The 18245-nt window shown below is 35.8% G+C and overlaps 1 protein-coding gene across 1 annotated transcript in view; it reads left to right on the forward strand.

The window, feature by feature from the left end:
• The window catches only part of Vps8 (VPS8, CORVET complex subunit), a 241770-nt gene that overhangs the window by 74875 nt on the left and 148650 nt on the right, over window positions 1-18245 (forward strand). The window contains 2 exon segments of the mRNA XM_023700650.1: window positions 9190-9236; window positions 17018-17240. Coding sequence (XP_023556418.1) covers window positions 9190-9236; window positions 17018-17240 — 270 coding nt within the window.

Raw genomic sequence — 18245 nt, forward strand, 5'->3', positions numbered from 1 at the left:
CCCTGACAATTTATTTCATTCAAGAGAACAGTTTTCTTCAGGAAAAGGTGATCTTTGGCCTGTTAAAATTAGTAAAATGCATACATAGCAACAAATTGATATTCTAAGCGTTTAATCATAAATATTTAATCCTAAGATAACCACAGTATAATTATGTAGATTGACTCTTAATTTTTTTGTTTGTTTTGCTTTATAAAGATTCAGTTTAGAAAACTGCTTGCCAATAACCCCAGTATGGCTTGTGCATATTTTCATTAGTTTACCTTGAAACAAACATGTTAAACACATCATTGCTTTTTTGAAGATGAAGATAGTATATTCATGGAATGCCTGACACATCTTCTTGGTTTCATTAAGATATTTGTCCAGCTGTTTTCTGCCATGCAGAGAGCAGCTCTTCTCCACCAGGCCACTCTGCCATGCTGTTCTTTGAGCCAGCTGACTATGGACCAAAACAAATGAAATGGAGGTTTATTTTTAATGGAGATGAATTCCAGACCTGACTTCTTAAATCCCATAAATACAGTAACACTAATCTTCCAGACATATTACTTAGAAATAGTATATTACTTTTAAAAAAAAATTGCTTCAAGCAGTATGCACTTTACAGCTAGGTAAACTGTTCATGATTACATATAATAGTAAGTAGCAAATGACAGGAGTTGGACACGGCACACTGAAATCTACATTACAGCCTGATAGAATTACACACTAAAGAATGAGTACAACAATGATAAGCATCCAGTAGTTAGTAAATAGCACATAAATGCAGCACAAGTTATAATAAATAGTTGCAGGAAAATTTTAAAAAATTGTCTAATTTTTCCATTTTCCTGTTGGCTGACGTAGATTAGTAAGTAGTAAATAAATTAGTAAATTTACAGCTAATTTATAGCTAGATAAACTGACCTGAAGAATTTTGTTTGATAGTGTTATATTGTAGTACTCGTTCCATTTTCCTTTTTTGATATCAGGATTTGAACTCAGCGCCTTGCACTTGCCAGGCAGGAACTGTACCGCTGAGCTGTATTTCTGGCCCTCATACTCAAATTTTTATATTGATTTAAATGAAGAATTAGTAACTTGCCTTTTAGCACCACGAATCATGTTCAAATTGACCTTGACAAGAAAATACAATCAAGGTTATTACAGGCTGTGCCAGGGAGATAGCTCAGCAGTATAAAGTATCTACCTAGCAAGCGTAAGGTACTGAGTTTGATTCCCCATTACCCCATCCACCCAAAAAAGATTATTACAGGGTGAAATTTATTTACTTAATTAATTTATTTTGGCGGGGTGAAATTAAATAAGGATAAACATCAAGACTCACATTAGATTCAAATAAATCAGGTGACAGATACTGGATTAAGACAATCTTGCTGGATAAGATTTTAGCTGACCATAAGAGCAAAGAGTGTGTTAAGTCTCAGATAAAAGACAATTATAGTACTACTGGGCTATCTCTTGGAAATAGACCCCTAAGGTATTTCATGAACTGCTGACAAACTAACTCACGCTCCACAACTAAAGCTGTGGAAGGATTTAAAGCAGTTATAATACGGGATTTTTTCTTTTTTTCTCCCAATGCCTTCAGGGCAGGTTTGGCTGGCTTGAGTTGTGGGGATTGAACCACAGCAACCTGAGCCTGACTGCTTTGTTAAAGCAGCCACTTAAAGAACTGAGCTAAGGGGCAGGCCCCCTGGGATTGTTTTATCTGAAGTGAAAGTACCATTTCTGTTTGTTGATTCTCAGGGCTGTTGTGTGGAGTTTACCCTGTGGCTGTAGAGGGAAAGTCAGGAAAAATGGGTAGGAATTAGGAAAAAAGTGCCTTTCAGCTTGAAATGACCTAATCATGTAACAGGCCTTGTTTAGGCACGTCCTGTTATTGAATATGTTCAAATAAAGGGAGGACAGCTGTGGACAGGAGTGTGGTGTAAAGACTTCCTTTGCTGAGTGAGACACTGTAAGATTCTGTGTCAGTATCAAGAAACATATTGGAAACACAGGTAGCCTCTAATTCAGTTTGTTGAAATTCCTAGTAAGAGTGGTTTCCATCCATCAGAATACTGAGAATTTGTGTTTTGCCAGCAGGTGGCACTCATGCCTGCTGCCTCAATTTCAGCCTTTAAAAGAGGTGCGCTCTCCCCTAGAGGCAGAATATGCAGTGCGATTCAGCACATCCAGCTTCCTCCAAATGTTGGTCACTATTTTGTCCTGTCTCATTGTATAAAGTCTTGTGAGGGTTTGGCTCCTGTTTGAGAAATATTTAAATCTGTTATTGTTTAAACAGAATAACATGGAATTAAGAGTTTTGTCTCATACTTCTCAAGACTTGCTGATTCTTCTGCTTTTACATCATTGCATTTATATACGTCCAAGTATTCTCCACCTTAAACAAAGTAAAATTCAGCAAGCAAATCCTGTCTTTCCCTAACTCCATCCCTAATGTCCTGGGCTTCTCGTTTCTACTGTAAGCCAAATATCTGCAGAGATGCCTCCATTTTTGCCATGTCTATAAATTCTGTAGACCCTTTGGTCCTCAGTAGCCCCTAACACATTAATGTCTCTTTTTTCATCAAGTACTGTGAGTTAAGCCTAAGACTTTCACACTGAATGACATCCCCATTTTTTTTTTTTTTCTTTCTAGAATTACAGGTATGTAGTAGCATAGCAGCTCATTAATGACTTGTTGGAACAGATGTCTGCCTGGTGTGGCTGGTCTTGTACCTTCCAGTATTTTCCCTGTCTCTGCTTATTTGCTTTCTGTCTGTCTTCCTAACCAATCAGTGTTCAAATTTTTACAATGTTCTTGCCTTCTATTTTGTGTCATTATTTCTCAAGATTCCTGGATAACCCTTTGCTTTGAAGTTATTTCAGAATATTGTTAAAAATGCTTTTTCTTGAGTTTTTTCCATACCTACTGAATCAGACTGAGAGTGGTGGCCAAGATTCATAATCAGCCCCAAAGTGACTCCTAAACACATTAACTTTAAGGATCATTGCTTTACATTTTTTCCCTTAGGGGAATAGATTGATGACTAACAAGTGTCTCCTGCCATGGTTGTTTTCCTGAGGTTTGGAGGTCTGTTTAGTTGTATCCCTGTTTGGATGTTTTGTAGGTACTGAAAACTCATGAACTTTTCCTTAATCTCACTATTCTTTGGTAATCTCAGAGTTGTAATCTCAGATTTGTAAATCACTTTGAACTACAGAGGACAGAGCAATTAATGAGTTTAGAAAATAAATACATTTGAAAGTGAAAAATATAATGAATTAGTGAATGAATCCATTATTACCTAAAGCAGTTTGAGTGACTCTTGTCTTTCACTTGTTCGTTTGTTCATGTCTGCCTTCTAACTATTCCTCTAATCTGTTTACATCATATTGAATTTTGCCACTGTCCTAGTCCATGTGACCACCATCTCTCTTTGTACATTATAGTTGCCCCTCATTGTTTTTCCTGTACATATTTTTCATGTACTTTATTCCATTGTCCACATGGTAGTTAGAAAAATATATGTATCAAGTCTAGATATGATCTTCCCCTGATTTTAAGATGTTTTAATGACTTTGGAGTAAGGACTAAGTTTCCTGACAGTTTTTAATGCCAAGCGATACACCTGTATTTAACTGCCCCTGGTTCTTTGCATTCACCAGTTCTTTTTAGTTTAACTAGCTCCCGTTTACTTTCAGATTTGTATTTAACTCACCCCCAGATTCAGACAGATTCATTACTTGGAAAAATACTGTGCACTCTAGTAACTCCTTTTTTTAAAAAAAAATTTATTTATTTGTGTGTGTGTGTGTGTGTGTGTGTGTGGCCAGCTCAGCCCGCCTGGGCGGGGCTGGCTGGCATGTGGTGCTGGGGGATTGAGTCGTGGTCCCTGTGCTTTGCTAAGCTTGTTCTAAGTAGGTGCTTTAGACCACTGAGCCATCTCACCAGCCCTGTAATAACTCTTTTAGTGTCTTTCACAGTTATACTTGTATAAGTCTGGAGATAATAAGTTCTGCATAATAAGTTCAGGGTTCTTGTTGAGTTTTTATCACTACTGTATTCTCATAATCTAGTTTATTGTCTCTAATAAATATTTATTGAAGGAATTTTTAAAAATACATTTTCTTTGTGAGTATATTTTATATCTAACTCTAGGAGTTTTGAACTGAGAGTCAGTTGTAGATTTTAGTATTTATAACCCATATCTTTGTAATCATGGAGAGAGAGAGGGAGATGGAGAGAGAGAGAGAGAGAGGGAGAGGGAGGGAGGGGGAGAGGGAGGGAGGGAGAGAGAGAGAGGAGAGGGGGTAGTGCAGGCTATACACTACCACACCTGGCTCCATATTGATGATTAATATTATTGTATGCTGAATGCCTGACGACCATCTTGCTTAATACCTAGAACATACTTAAAAGATAGCTTTTATTATGTATCTGTATGTTACAATATTAGTGGACACACAGAGTTTGACTTCCCTAATATTGTAGAGCCACAAGAAGCCCAGGCTATCTGGCTTAGGATATTGATTTGATCCTGTACAAACTGAATTATGTTTCATCCCACAATATTCCTTAATAACCTCACATAATCTCACTGTTCTCTGGTAATGTCAGAGTTGTAATCTCAGAGTTGTAAATCACTTTGAAATACAGAAGACAGAGCACTTAATGAGTTTAGAAGATAAATACACTTGAAAGTGAAAAATCTCATGCATTTCAGGAGAACCATGGTAAACATGTGAATTATTAAACTGATTGATTTGAATTACAGTGTTCCCAAACTCAGAAGCTGGTCACTTAATGATGGAAGCATTATTTTATGATACTATATATGAAACAGTGTTGAGATATAAATACAAAGCATTTTAATAATGTGGATCAAGCTAAAAGTATTTCAAATATATATAATCTTAGAAAATCTTTGTTAAAAATAATCTTATTGAGAAATAGCAATGAGACAGTTTCAAAACTGATTAGTAGGACAGTTTCAATAATTAATACATTGCATATTGTTGTCTTAGTGGTTATTCATTGTACAAGATGAAGACAGGATTCCTGTCCACAAACACTAGAAAATCTTAAAAAAGCCTTATGTTAATTTATATCAAGCTCTTCTTTGGGCTTCATTTAATTCTTGTCTGAGAATTCATCATTCAAGGCTGTTATACTAGCAGCTGTGGGCATATTTTGTTGTATTAAAAGGCTATGTGGAGAGTGACTAAAAAGCGAATGAGAGTGAAGTGTTAGGCATTTTCCTTGTCTAACCCTCACTTTCTCTGAGCCAATTTGAGGATAGGAGAATGGGGGAAGGGTGTGTTTGAGCTCTGCTTGCCTCTCACAGCCCATGGAAATTATAAGACTTAGGTTTTTATTACGTGAATGACTTTTTTGAATATAAATTGAGAGAATTAATGCTGTTCTGAAAATCAGAGGAATCTACAGCATCTGTTATCCCATTTATTTTGAGATCGTCCCTATGAATAGAGAAGGCCAGAGATTATAGCTTCTTGTGGCAGGTGTTAAGATAGTCACAGTGCAGTAAAACAGTCTGTTCTGTCACTCAGTGACAGGCTTAAATTTAGTTTATCTGTGAGCTCAGTTTTTGTATTTGTATATCCCCATTGCCTTCTTTAAAGGCTTTAAAGTCTTAAATATATACAAATGTCTAATAAGAGAAGCCGTTTTATTACAGGCCAGTTAAGGATTCTGCATTAAAGTAGATATTAAAGAAATATTCACCCCTCTTAAATTTGGAGATCAGAAATTCAGCCATTTCTTGAGCCTGTGAAATAGCGCAGTGTGCCAAGTGCCTACTTAGGTAAACACAGGAACCAGGATTCGATCCCTGGCACCACAGGCCGTGCTGAGCTGGTGATTTGAGTCTGGACGTGGTGGCACATGCCTGTAGTCCAGCACTGGGGAGGCTGCATACAGAAGGGTCACTACGAGTCCAGGGTGCCTTGTGTGCGACCCTGTGCCAAACACATAAGTAAAAAGAAAAGGGAAGAAATTCAGCCCTTCTTGCTGTCATTTTTCCAGTCATTTCTTGGTTTCTCAGATACTTTTTTCAATAAAGGTTCATGAAAACAATATTCTTTGAGTTATTGTATCTTTAAATTGTTGGTCTCTAGCGTTTCTATTGAAAAATATTTTGGCTTTCATTAAGGATCTTGGGAATATTGCTCCACTACCTTCTGGCATTGAGTGTTGCTGTGGGGAAATCAGGCTAGCCCCAGATTTTTTTCCTCTCGTAAATCTCAAATCTTTTTTTCCTGGCTATTTCTTTTTGGAATCTAGCAAATTTACAGCATTGAGTCTCAGAGTAAACATTTTATGTCATTTTCTCCATTTTATTTCTTTATACATTATATGTTGAACTATTTATTATTTCTCTGTTTTAATTTTCTTGTTTATGGACTCAAATTATGCATAGATTGGCAGTTTTCCTCTTACTTCCTCCCACTTTCTTTGCCTCTCCTCCTCCTCTTTTTCCTCTTTTCCTTTCTCTATTCTCTCCCACCCTATTACTTCACTTAGCATTGATTTCTCTGCAGGCTGGGCCTTACCCACTGTTGTATTTAGTATCCATTTAGAAAGATAAAGCATCTTTTTACTTAAGATACCAGTGGTATCCTTGATTGCAGAATCCAGTAAATAGTTTTCAGATTTCATTTATTCTCAGCTCTGTTTTAAGTGATGAACATTTCTTTCTTTTGAAAGTTCTTTGTATCCTTTCAGTGGCTGTGAATGTGTGTTCTTTCATTTTAAAACCTCCATACTTGTCCCTGAGTTGGATTTTGTTTCTACCCTCCATCCACCTCATAGATATCAGGCTTCTCCAGGATTTAGTCCATTATTGGCTGCTTTTCATCTTTTTTTATTGTCCCTGGACAATTTTACTCCTATATCTTGTTTTCTCTGGTAACCTAGAAATCTGTATATTTTAACCCTAACCCAGATGTTTCAGATTAGTTCAGGCTAAGCATCCCTGATCTCAAAATCTTAAATATAATATGTCTCAAAATACAAAACTTTTGAGTGGTGGTGTGATACAATAAGCGGAAAATTCTGTGTATGACTTCATATACTGGGTTGCAGTCGAAATGCAAGTACACTCAAAGTTCTATATAAAATTACCTTCAGGCTGTATGCTAGGTATATGTGAGACATAAAAGAATTTTGGATTTAGATGCGAGTCCTGTCCTACTGTAGGTTATTTCCTGCTTCTGTCCTTGCTCACAGTGACATTCTTCTGTCTTTACTCTTCTTTTGCAGCCCCTCGGACTCACCACAGTGAGCTGTCCAAATGTGTAAATCTGATGTTCACTCCCCATTGAACCTTATAGTCTGTCCACATGACTTAGGCTCTTAATTTTGTATTTTATACCTTTAATGATGTTAAGCATATTTTTCTACCAGTGAATTCTGTTATTTGATGTTTTTGAGAGTTCTGCTAACTGTATTTGTGGTTTCTGATAACATTCATTTGTGGTTCACTGTTTTAAATTTTGTAGTTTGCCCACATCTTCAATACTCAAAATTATTGGTAGTACTTATTTTCTCTGATTTCAGGACAGTTTCTGAGGAGTTTTTGAATTTGCTTCTTTCATATGATTCAGGAGTATTCTTTATCAGGATCACATTTTATGTTAACTTCTTGCCTAGATTATTCCCATACTAAGGTTAAGTTTAAGCCCCACATCCACCTAAGGATAGAATCTTGAATGTAGATTCTTGGAGGTACAGATTTACACCCACTGGGTCGGCCTGCCACAGATTACTGGTGATCTTCCTCTGCAGGAGGCTGCAACTGCAGCCTTTGAAGGGTCCCAGGGTTAGGCAGACCCTCTGCTTCAGTTCCCTATGTCACAGGAGTCTGAGGCTTCAGCCTCTTTCTGGCATTAAAACCCAAGTTTTTCTGTGACCAACAAACCTACAGGATAACGTCAGTGACAACATGGGGGCTTGCTGCTTTGGTTTTCGCTCTCCTTTTACTTTTAGACCCTGAGTGTTGTCCATATTTTCCTGAGAGCTCAGCTGTATTTTAAAGGATGTTTTAATAAATTTCCAGCTGCATTCCTCAGGAGCCCTCTTTTCTCCTCCCCATTATTTATCCTACCATTCTCATTCAGGGTTGAAATTTGATACAGCCTCAACCCTTTTCAAGTCTGTGATTTTGGCTCTGTGTTTTGAAGTCTAAATAAGATTATAAATCTAGTCAGGAGGAGTATTGATGGTAAGGAAGGAGGGTGGATCTGGGATAGCTCTTCTAATTCTTACAGGGTTGCAGGCCTTTCTGTGCATTCCTCTCTCAAGAAAGGGCCTTAGTTTTGACCTTTTCTCAAGTAGATATTAGCATGCAGTAGTGTTTTTTCCCCCAATATATTATTTTTCCCTCTTTCCTACTAGGATTTTTTTTTTTTTTTTCTGTCCAGAATCTAGGCCTTCTAGGATTTTAAAAAGTAAACTAATTCCCTATAACCTGCAGAAAATGAATACTATTAAAATCTGATGCTTGGTTATTGACAGTTAACAATCATAGTAAGCTGCCTTTTCTTTAAACTGTTTCCTTTGAAAAAGGCCAAAATTATGGGTTTCCATTTACTTTATATGAGTCCATGCATGATGAATATAGAGCAGGCAAAATATTATGAAACTGAGATAAATCAACCTTAAAATATAGCTTGTTTGGAGAATTATGATAAAACACATGCAACCTATTTTATCCAATAGAACCAACTATATTCTATTGGCAATTTGATGTTTTTTTTACAAAGTTTTTAGATAAATTACATATTTTTTGTGTTTGTGTTAATGTTGTAAACTCTATAATTTTATATGCGTATTTAGCCAAATTTACTTATTTTTCTATGCTGTGTAATGAATTTTAGTGGATTATTTTTTACCCTTTTCTACTTTCCCCTCCCCTCCATTTCCTCCTTTTCTGTGACAAAGCTGTAGTAAACCCCTTAGTCCGTTAACTTTTTTCTTAAATATATTTAAGATAAATTTCCAGAAATAGAATTATTGAATCACATTATTTTCATGTTTTTAAGACTTTTGGCACATAGTGTCACATAGTGGTCCAAAGTTCTAGCTTCTTAACAAGCAGCATCTTGATCAGACCTCTTCCTTTATCAGTGGGCCTTAGGCAGGGGCAGAAGGCTGATGCTTTCTTTATGTTTCCTCTGCAGGATACAGTGCCTGTCATAGTTGATTACTGCCTTCTACTGCAAAGAAAGTGAGTATGCATTGCCTGTCAGATTCAATTATCTTGAACTCAGGTAGCATCGTCTTTATGTGTAGTTCACTGCCATGAATACTATGAGTTTGACTGGATAGTTTTTTTTTTTTTGAAGTTAGAGAAATTTGATTCTTTAACATTTTCAGCCCACTTATCTAATGAAATTATCCTTTCTGAATCAGGTGTTTTATTTATTTGTATATCATTGATATATTTGTGTGGCATGCTAATGGAAGCAAAGAACCCAGCCAAAAGAGCTGCCCACTTAGAGACCTTAAATGTAAATAAACAGTGTATAATTTGTGTATGGTGTATATTTTTTTTTAGGCATATTTTCTTTCTTTCATATTTTTTTTTTTTTTAATGAACCCAAGCTAAAACACATAGTTCATAGCATCTAAAAGACTGGGTTTCGGAGCCGGGGAGATGGCTCAGTGGAATAAGCGCTTCCTTGGCAAGCACAAGGTCCTGAGTTCAATCCCCAGTTCTGCCAAAAAAAAAAAAAGAAAAAAAACTGGGTTCATTTTGTTTGTAAGACAGTGTAAGTAAACTCTTGATTAGACTTTGTTTATTTAAATAATAACTATAAATTAAAAACGTGCAAATTCAATTTTTTACACAATATTTAGAACACTTAAGTCTTTTACATATTTAGTTTTTATAGCAACTTGTCTATTTTTATAATGAGGTAGGTATTTTTAATTCTTTATTTTAATTTTTATTACTACATATGTTTAATACATAATATTTACATTGTGTGCATATACATGCGTATGACACATCTTAATTCCTTTTTTCATTCCCCTTTCCTCCCTTCCTTTCCTTCTCCTTTCATCTCTTGATCCCCTTTCCATTTGAGAAAGATTGTTATGCCTACTTCCTGTTATCTAGTTTTTATTTTGTGTTTAATTTAAACTTGGATTCTGGAGTATGAAGTGATTAATCACAAACTTGCTTCCATAGCTTTTGGGTAGCAGAGTTGAGATTCAAACGTAGGCATCTAGCTCTCGACCTTGTATCACTTTCCAGGTGACAGAGATCCTGTGTGAAGGTGTAATGCAGATACCCTAAAAGCCCACATAATACTGGCTTGACTAATGAATATATCTATCTATCTATCTATCTATCTATCTATCTATCTATCTATCTATCTATCTCAGTAGCCAGATTCCCAAAGAATTGGACCAGACTTTGAAAATATCAGTGAAGCTTATCAATAGGGCAATTATTTTTTTGTGTCAGACTTTTGACTAAGTTGCAGTTAGCAATGTTTTTGCTTACTTGGGCTGAAATTTATTCCAGCATTTTAAGTATCATGTTATATATAATTAGTGAAATATATTGTGCTTATGGTAGGGATATTGTTGAGAATGTTATATTATGCAGTATATTGCAGTGTTTATAAGAACCTAAGGGAGAAGTTTCTTTTAGGTAATAGGGCCAGAAATACCACTGCAGCTTTGAGCAGCCAGTTGGCATTGAGCTGATGAAGGATGAATTGAGTACACTAATGATAGCCTCTTAGAAGGCAAGGCCATGAGAGCCTACCTTTTTTTAACCTGGTGTGCTCTGTACTCCACTCACTTCCTTGTTATTTATTTTGGATTTGTAAAACCATTGTTAATAGTTTGTGGATTAATTCTATATTCTATATATTTTTTATTTCATTTAATCCTTGTGATTAAGAGAGGAAATGTCCTTATTCACAGATAAGGAAATGGAAATAAAGAAATGTTTCTAATACTAACAAGTACTGCAATCCACTCACATCTCCAATCAAATCTACAAATAGAGATAATTGTAATGAGATGAAGTACCTGAAAGACTAAATTTTATTCAAAATAAGATATATTCTATTCTAAATAAAATAGATTGCTTATACCTATATCAAAGTAGCTATTAAATACTTAATGGCTGAATTAACTCAATAATTCTGGTTTGTAGCATGACTTGTGCTCATTATGAATATTTGAATGTTCTTATAGTGGCATAAAGTCAAAATGGCTCATAACAGTTATAAAATAATGGATAATATAGAGCAAAACAAAAAACTACCTTCTTTCAGAAGTTTTTAAAAAATCTATTTATTTAAATAGATTTAAATAGATTTATTCTGTTTTTCTAAATCTATTTATTTAGTTGGTATAGGGTCTCACTACATAGCTCAGACTCTAGTGATCCTCCTGTCTCAGCCTCCCCAGTGCTGGGATCACAGGCATGTGCCACTACACTTACTGACTGGCTGAGAATGTAATAGTTTCTACATTAAATCATAACACATATTACAGGAGGTAAAATCTTACCTGGATTTTCACCAAGTTAGAATATGTTTATGTTTATTTCTTTGTTTTAATCAACTTCTTTTCTTTAATTTTTCCTGACTCTTTAGAATATTTTCTTCTAGGATTGCCAGAAACAAATGGGATATTTGTTAATGGAGATCTGGGAGAGAAATACCAGCAGCCACAGTCTATTCCTGACCTCTTAGGAGAGAAGGACCTCAAGGTTCTTTGTCCAGCTCATTGTTTTTCATAGTTCTTTCCACCCTTTCCATGGGCCACAGTGAAGATGGTGAAAACTTCTTAGCTCTGACTAGACTAGACTGTACTAGGTTTGGAAAAGTTCTGGAATGTGTGTTCTTCTCTTTATCTCCTGGTTTCCCCCCACTTCTACTTTTTGGGTTCTAGTGCAGGCAAAGGCTTAGGTAGTATCAATGTAAGAAAATTTAAAATCAGTAAAGCTAGGAATTGGGTCTGATGTTTCTTCTGTTCTAGATTAGAGTGTTTGTACTTGCCACTCATGTGTGGGCTTTTCAGATCCTAAGTAGAGGGGCTAGGGGGTCCTGGCCCTAGCTTAGTTCTTTAAGTGGCTGCTTCCACAAAGCTGTCAGCCTCAGGTTGCTGTAGTTCGATCCCCACAGCACTCTTGCCCTGAAGGCATTCGAGGAGCTAAGTAGAGGGGCTAGCATTCAGGAGAAGGGCAGAAAAGATCAGCTTTGTGTTTGGGTTGTTCTCTAGTTCTTTCCTGTCCCAAAGATATAGTTATTACAGATTGATATTGGATGGAACAATTTTATGTTTAATTAAATAGTTCAGTGTAATCACTCAAATGGTAGAATTTTTATAATAGAGTTTCCACAGATTATAAAATTAAAAATGATCAATTCCCTGGGCTTGTTAGGATTATAGGTGTCTACCACTGTGCCTTGCTAGAGTCAGGAACCACATTTATTTTTCCTTTGTAGGACATACTGAACAATGTATTGTGGACATTTTGTTATTTAAAACTTAGCTAAATGTCTTTGTGAATTAATATGAGAAATGATAAGAATTCTGACTTTGAAGATTTATATTTTATTTTCATGATCTTTATTCTACAATTCCAGTCTAGTTGGGTGTTTTTTTCAGTATTAGAAAAAAGATATAGAATGTATCAAGGCTTTTTTTTTTTAAAGACTTTTAATGATCTGTTATTTTACCTTGTTCTATATACATATATTTATCTAAATCTGCACATATATGTAAAGTCTGATACACATATATGTGCCTTTCTATGTATATACATATACTATGCAATATCCATAATGTCAGTTTTGTATTGAAAATAGGTCCAGAGTTTATGGAAATCATAAACATAATTTTGAACATTATTTAATGGTAGTTGCTATTATATGTAAATTATATCTCAATAAAACTGTTATAGATTAAAAATAAATAGATGCTCTATGTAGATGATTCTGACCATTATTATTTGTGTCACTGTAAACAATATTCAAAGCTATTAAGAAGCCGTCTTTCAAATGACTTGAGTTATATAGGAATTTTTTTTTTTTTTTGTATTTTTTAGGGAAGGGTCTACAGGGTATTCAGGGTCTCACTACTAGATCAGACTCATAGTGACCCTCCTATTTACAGCCTCCCAAGAGCTGGGATTACAGTCTTGTGCCACCACGCCCAGTCTCAATTGCCATCTCAGCATGCCTAGTAGGGGCAGAGCTGGGGCAGCCCAGGTATTGAACCCCTGACCCGTGAGCCTGCTTGCAGATGGATGCTTTACTCTGCTGAACTATTTGGCCAGCCCTCATTCTTCACCTTTAAAAAGTTATAAAATTGATATTATAGAAGATCAATTTAACCATTTTTCTCTATTTGAAGTTTAATTTTTAAATTTTTTTTTGTATTTTAGGGAAGGGTCTACAGGGTGTTCAGGGTCTCACTACTAGATTGGACTCAGTGATCTGCCTGTTTACAGCCTCCCGAGAGCTGAGATTACAGGTACATGTCACTACACCCAGTCTCAATTGCCATCTCTGCATCCCAGGGGTGCATTAATCCGCTGAGCTATTTGGCCGGCCCAAAAGTTAAGCAGGAATTTTTTTTTTTTTTTGCTGGCTCAGGCTGTCTTAAGGGCCTGCCTGGTAAGGTATGTGGAGCTGGGGATCGAACTGCGGTATCCTGCACCTGACTGTTGGCATGAGCAGGCGTTTAAACAACTGAGCTAAAGGAAGTTTGTAGAAATATCTTTGATGACTCTTTATTATTCCTGATGGCTTTTCTGTTATCCTGGCTAGAGGAGGCTAAACTTGAAATGGTAAACAGGTTGAAGTCAGCCCTATTAAGAAACAAAGTCAGCATCTTAGAGAATAATGCCTAGATACAGAAAGAAATGTGAGAGCTAGAAACTATTTGTGTGTACTTTTCTCTCTCTCTACTTTTCTGCTATTCTAAAAATACTTTTCAGGAATGATGAGACCATGTCTTAGAATTTTGTTTCATTTTGACTTTGAGGTAGAGATACAAGTTGGGAGTTTCTGAGTCAGAATTTTGTTTTATTATAACCTCTAATTGGTAAGAAGGAGATGTGTAGTCTTTTCATTAATCTTAACAACATTGTGTCATGCTTTTTGTCACAGGAGGGCCTTTTCTGTCAACTTTTGTACTCTGTCTACTTAGTTTTTAGTTTACTGAGTTTAAATAGCTTTCTTTAATTCTTTTTCCCAACGCTTTTTGAACTAAGCTAAAATATATAATTATCTTTCTTAGCATGTTGTGCTTAATAGTACATTACACAATACAAGGACGAGCCAATATGACATTTTCTGTGAATTCATTACAGTTATTTTGTAGCTCTGACTTTTCCTTGTAGTAAAACTTCATTAATCTCAGGTTGTTTTTTTTTTTGCTTGAGTAGTAATTGGTAATTACAAATAATGTGATGAGCTATTGATTAAAATGAAACTAGCATGAAAAATACTCTGATAAATGTGAAGCCAAGAGGAAAATGATGGAAAATTACATTTGAAGGAAAAATAGATATGGATTTTACCTCAGGATATTGCAAATGCAATTTATTGAAAGGTATCATGTGATCTGGTTTAGTCACAGCCAGACTGTTTCCCATTTGTCCCAGCATTTAGATGAGCAAAACCCTGTCCCACTCCTGCCAAGAGCCTCCATGGTCTTGTGGAACTTATCATGTGGATAAGCTATCTGCCATTTTCTACAGGTGACTTGATACATCTAAAGTATATTTAGATAAAATAAATCAGTGATCCTAAGTGGTAGATATAATCAGCATAGATTTTTGTTTAAAAAACAGAATTAGCGAATAAATGATAGAAGATAGTACTATTTATAAATGGATACAATGGAACATACTCCATTTGCCTCTTATAAAAAATTAAAAACAGTGGTATTCCTTCATTTATATATGCTAAATTGTCAGGGAGAAAAACTTCAAAATGGGAAAGACTTTATATAGACATTCATTGTGGTATCATTGAAAATAATGGAAATAAGTGACATGTCCAACACCACAGGAATACTTGCGCAAATCTTGATGTGTCATAATATTGAAGTTAGAGAAAATGATAATTTTAAAGAATAAGTAGCTGCAAAGAGAGGGAAACTCTTATACACTCTTTTTTTTTTTTGGTGGAACCGGGGATTGAACTCAGATCCTTGTGTTTGCCAGTCAAGCACTTACCTTACTGAGCCATCTCCCCGGCCCCTCTTATACACTCTTGATAGGAATATAAATTAGTACAGCCAAAATGAAAAATACTATAAATGCTCAAAATTTAGAACTAGAACAATCATATGATCTGCTAGTTCCACTACTAGGTATATGTCCCAAGGAAAGGATATCTGTGTTGAAAAGATGTGTGCTGTCCCACACTTACTACAGTGGTATTCCCTGTAGCTGAGACAGAAAATCAACTCCGTCCTTCAGCAGATGAATGGGAAAGAAAACTTGATACACACACACACACACACACACACACACACACACGAATACTATTTAGTCCTAAAAGAGTAAAATTCTGTCAATTTTTGGCTATATGGATGAGCCTGGAATGCTAAGTGCAGTCACAGAAAAATACTGCATGTTCTCATCTATATGTGGAAGCTAAAAAACTTGATCTCATAGAAGTAGAGAGTGAGTAGTGGTTACCAGGGGTTTGGCAAGGGTGGGAGGAGTCGGGGGAATGAAAAGAGGTTGGTTACAGTGTACACAAGTGTGGCTAGACTGGAGGAATAACTCTGATGTTCTGTAGCTCAATGGAACAACTGTGTTTGACCACTAATTGTATATTATATTTCAAAATAGCTAATAAGTGGGAAACACAAAGAAATGATACATGTTAAGGTGATAGCTATGCTAATTACTGTGACCTGTTATATGCCATATGTCTGTACAGAAATGTCATAATGTACCTCATAAATAAAATGAAAGGTATATTTTTTAATTGCAGACTTCCAAATAATAGGAGTACCTACTTAGAATAATGCTTATCTTGCAATACTGCATAAAAATAGAATTCAGAATATTTACACTGCGTATGACTAAAATCACTTAGAAGAAATAGAAAATAAAGTATTTAGATTCTTTTTTTAAAAAATTTTATTTATTTATTTGTGTGTGTGTGTGTGTGTGTGTGTGTGTCCAGCTCAGCCCACAAGGGGGCGGGGCTGGCTGGCATGTGGTGCTGGGGGATTGAACCGCGGTCTCTGTGCTTTGCAAAGCTTGTTCTAAGTCGGTGCTTTAGACCACTGAGCCATCTCACCAGCCCTAGATTCATTTTTAAAAAATGGTTCCTGTAATAAAAGTATTTCTAGTTATATATTTTAAAAAGTAAACTGTTTTTTCCTTCTCCTATCAGTAATCATTGCCCAGTATCTTGGAGAAGCAGGTTACTTATAGTTAGATAAAGAAGCTTATTGTAGCTTACTAGGAATACAGTAGTCAAATCCTAAGGAGGAAGGCAGGATAAATAATGAATAGACTGTTTTTTCCGGCTTCATCTTGTTTGCCCTCCTCACCTGCTCTCGTGTCAGTGGTACTGTTGCTAAGAAGCAGAGTGCCTTAATAAATGGAGCAAAGGATTGAGGCCAGAGGCTGGGTTCAGATTCTTTTTATTTTTTTGCGGAACCAGGGATTGAACTCGGGCCCTTGTGCTTGCCAGGCAAGCGCTTATTCTACTGAACTATCCCCCCATGCCCCAGGTTCAGATTCTCTTTGTTAAATTCACTGTGTGTCTTTCAGCAAGCAGCCTAAGCTCTCCCACTTCTCTTATTTATTAAAGAAATATTGAAAAGATTGAGATGCTGTATCAGTAAAAAGGATTTTACAATAGAAAGCTTTATGCACATATTATTACTGTTTTTAATAAATTCATTTAAGAAATTGAAATAGGGGGAAAAATAGACATACTTAGCCAACTAAATTTAATGCATATTTAGTGCATTCCTAAAATTATTTTTCTCTTTCTCTTATAGGGATCTTTTATTTAGCCAAATGTATGATAGATTAAGTGAGAATTCAGTGGCCAAAGGAGTGTTTTTGGAGTGCCTTGAACCATATATTTTAAGTGATAAATTGGTGGGTATCACACCCCAAGTGATGAAAGACTTGATTGTTCATTTCCAAGATAAGAAGTTGATGGAAAATGTGGAAGCCCTCATTGTCCACATGGATATCACCAGCCTAGATATTCAGCAGGTAAGTTTATAGATGGCCTCTTACTGTACAGGATAAACTTTACTCCTTTATTGACTCTCTGCCTGTCTGAATAGGCCTCCTGCTGTCTCCTGACCAGGCCAGTTATTTATTGAGCACTTTTGGTAAGATGTCTTGGGAGCTGGTATTTGTCTGTGTCTCTTAGTACTGTACGTGAGTTAATGCTAGATAATAAAAGCTTGCAAGCTGAGAGACCACGTCTTTTCTGTCTTTGGCATTCTCCAGAGCTCTTGGTATAGATTTCACATTTATTAATTGCTTAATAAATACTTCTTGATGGTTACTTTATTAGTTCTCTAACAGTTTTCATCTAATAGGTGAATTTTAACAATGATTACTTTCAACATGAATAAAAAATTTTTTTTGCCTTCAGAGAATGATACCATTTTTATAAGGCCAGAGTTGAGTTTTGAAATGCAGAGATCAGGGGAGAGGCAAGTTATAGTGCAGTATTTCTTAGCATGCGCAGCCAGCCCAGTATTTGATAGTATATTTCCAGTGTATCTGAGGTTCCCACAATAAATTTTCACTTCTTAATTGAGAGTCGGTATGTACTCTGGCTTAAAATGTTTCACTGTTTGTTTATTAAATTCCATATTAGTTCTAATGATGAACATGTTATTCCTGCAAAGGTACTAAGCCCTTTTGAGTTAAAATTCAGTATAGGGGACTTACAAAAATTTAGGCCAGAAGGTTTTTTGAAGTGTGCAGAATCACATAAAATGGAGGAGGAAGGGGTTTGGAAAAATGGTTACTGTTTCCTTTTTGGTACCTCTTAGTAAATGCCTGTGAATTTATAAAGTAAAGCCAGATCTTTTTTTTTTTTCCCATAATTTTATTGATGAACAAATAGCAATGAGACAATTTCAAATCAAATTGGTAGGAGAGTTTCAATAATTAACACATTGCGTACATTCTTCCTAGTGGTTAAATGCTGTACAAGATGGGGACATGATATCCTATTTACAAACACCATTAGAACAAATC

This window comes from Octodon degus, unplaced genomic scaffold (assembly GCF_000260255.1).
Source record: "Octodon degus isolate 3935 unplaced genomic scaffold, OctDeg1.0 scaffold00126, whole genome shotgun sequence".
Lineage (NCBI taxonomy): Eukaryota > Metazoa > Chordata > Mammalia > Rodentia > Octodontidae > Octodon > Octodon degus.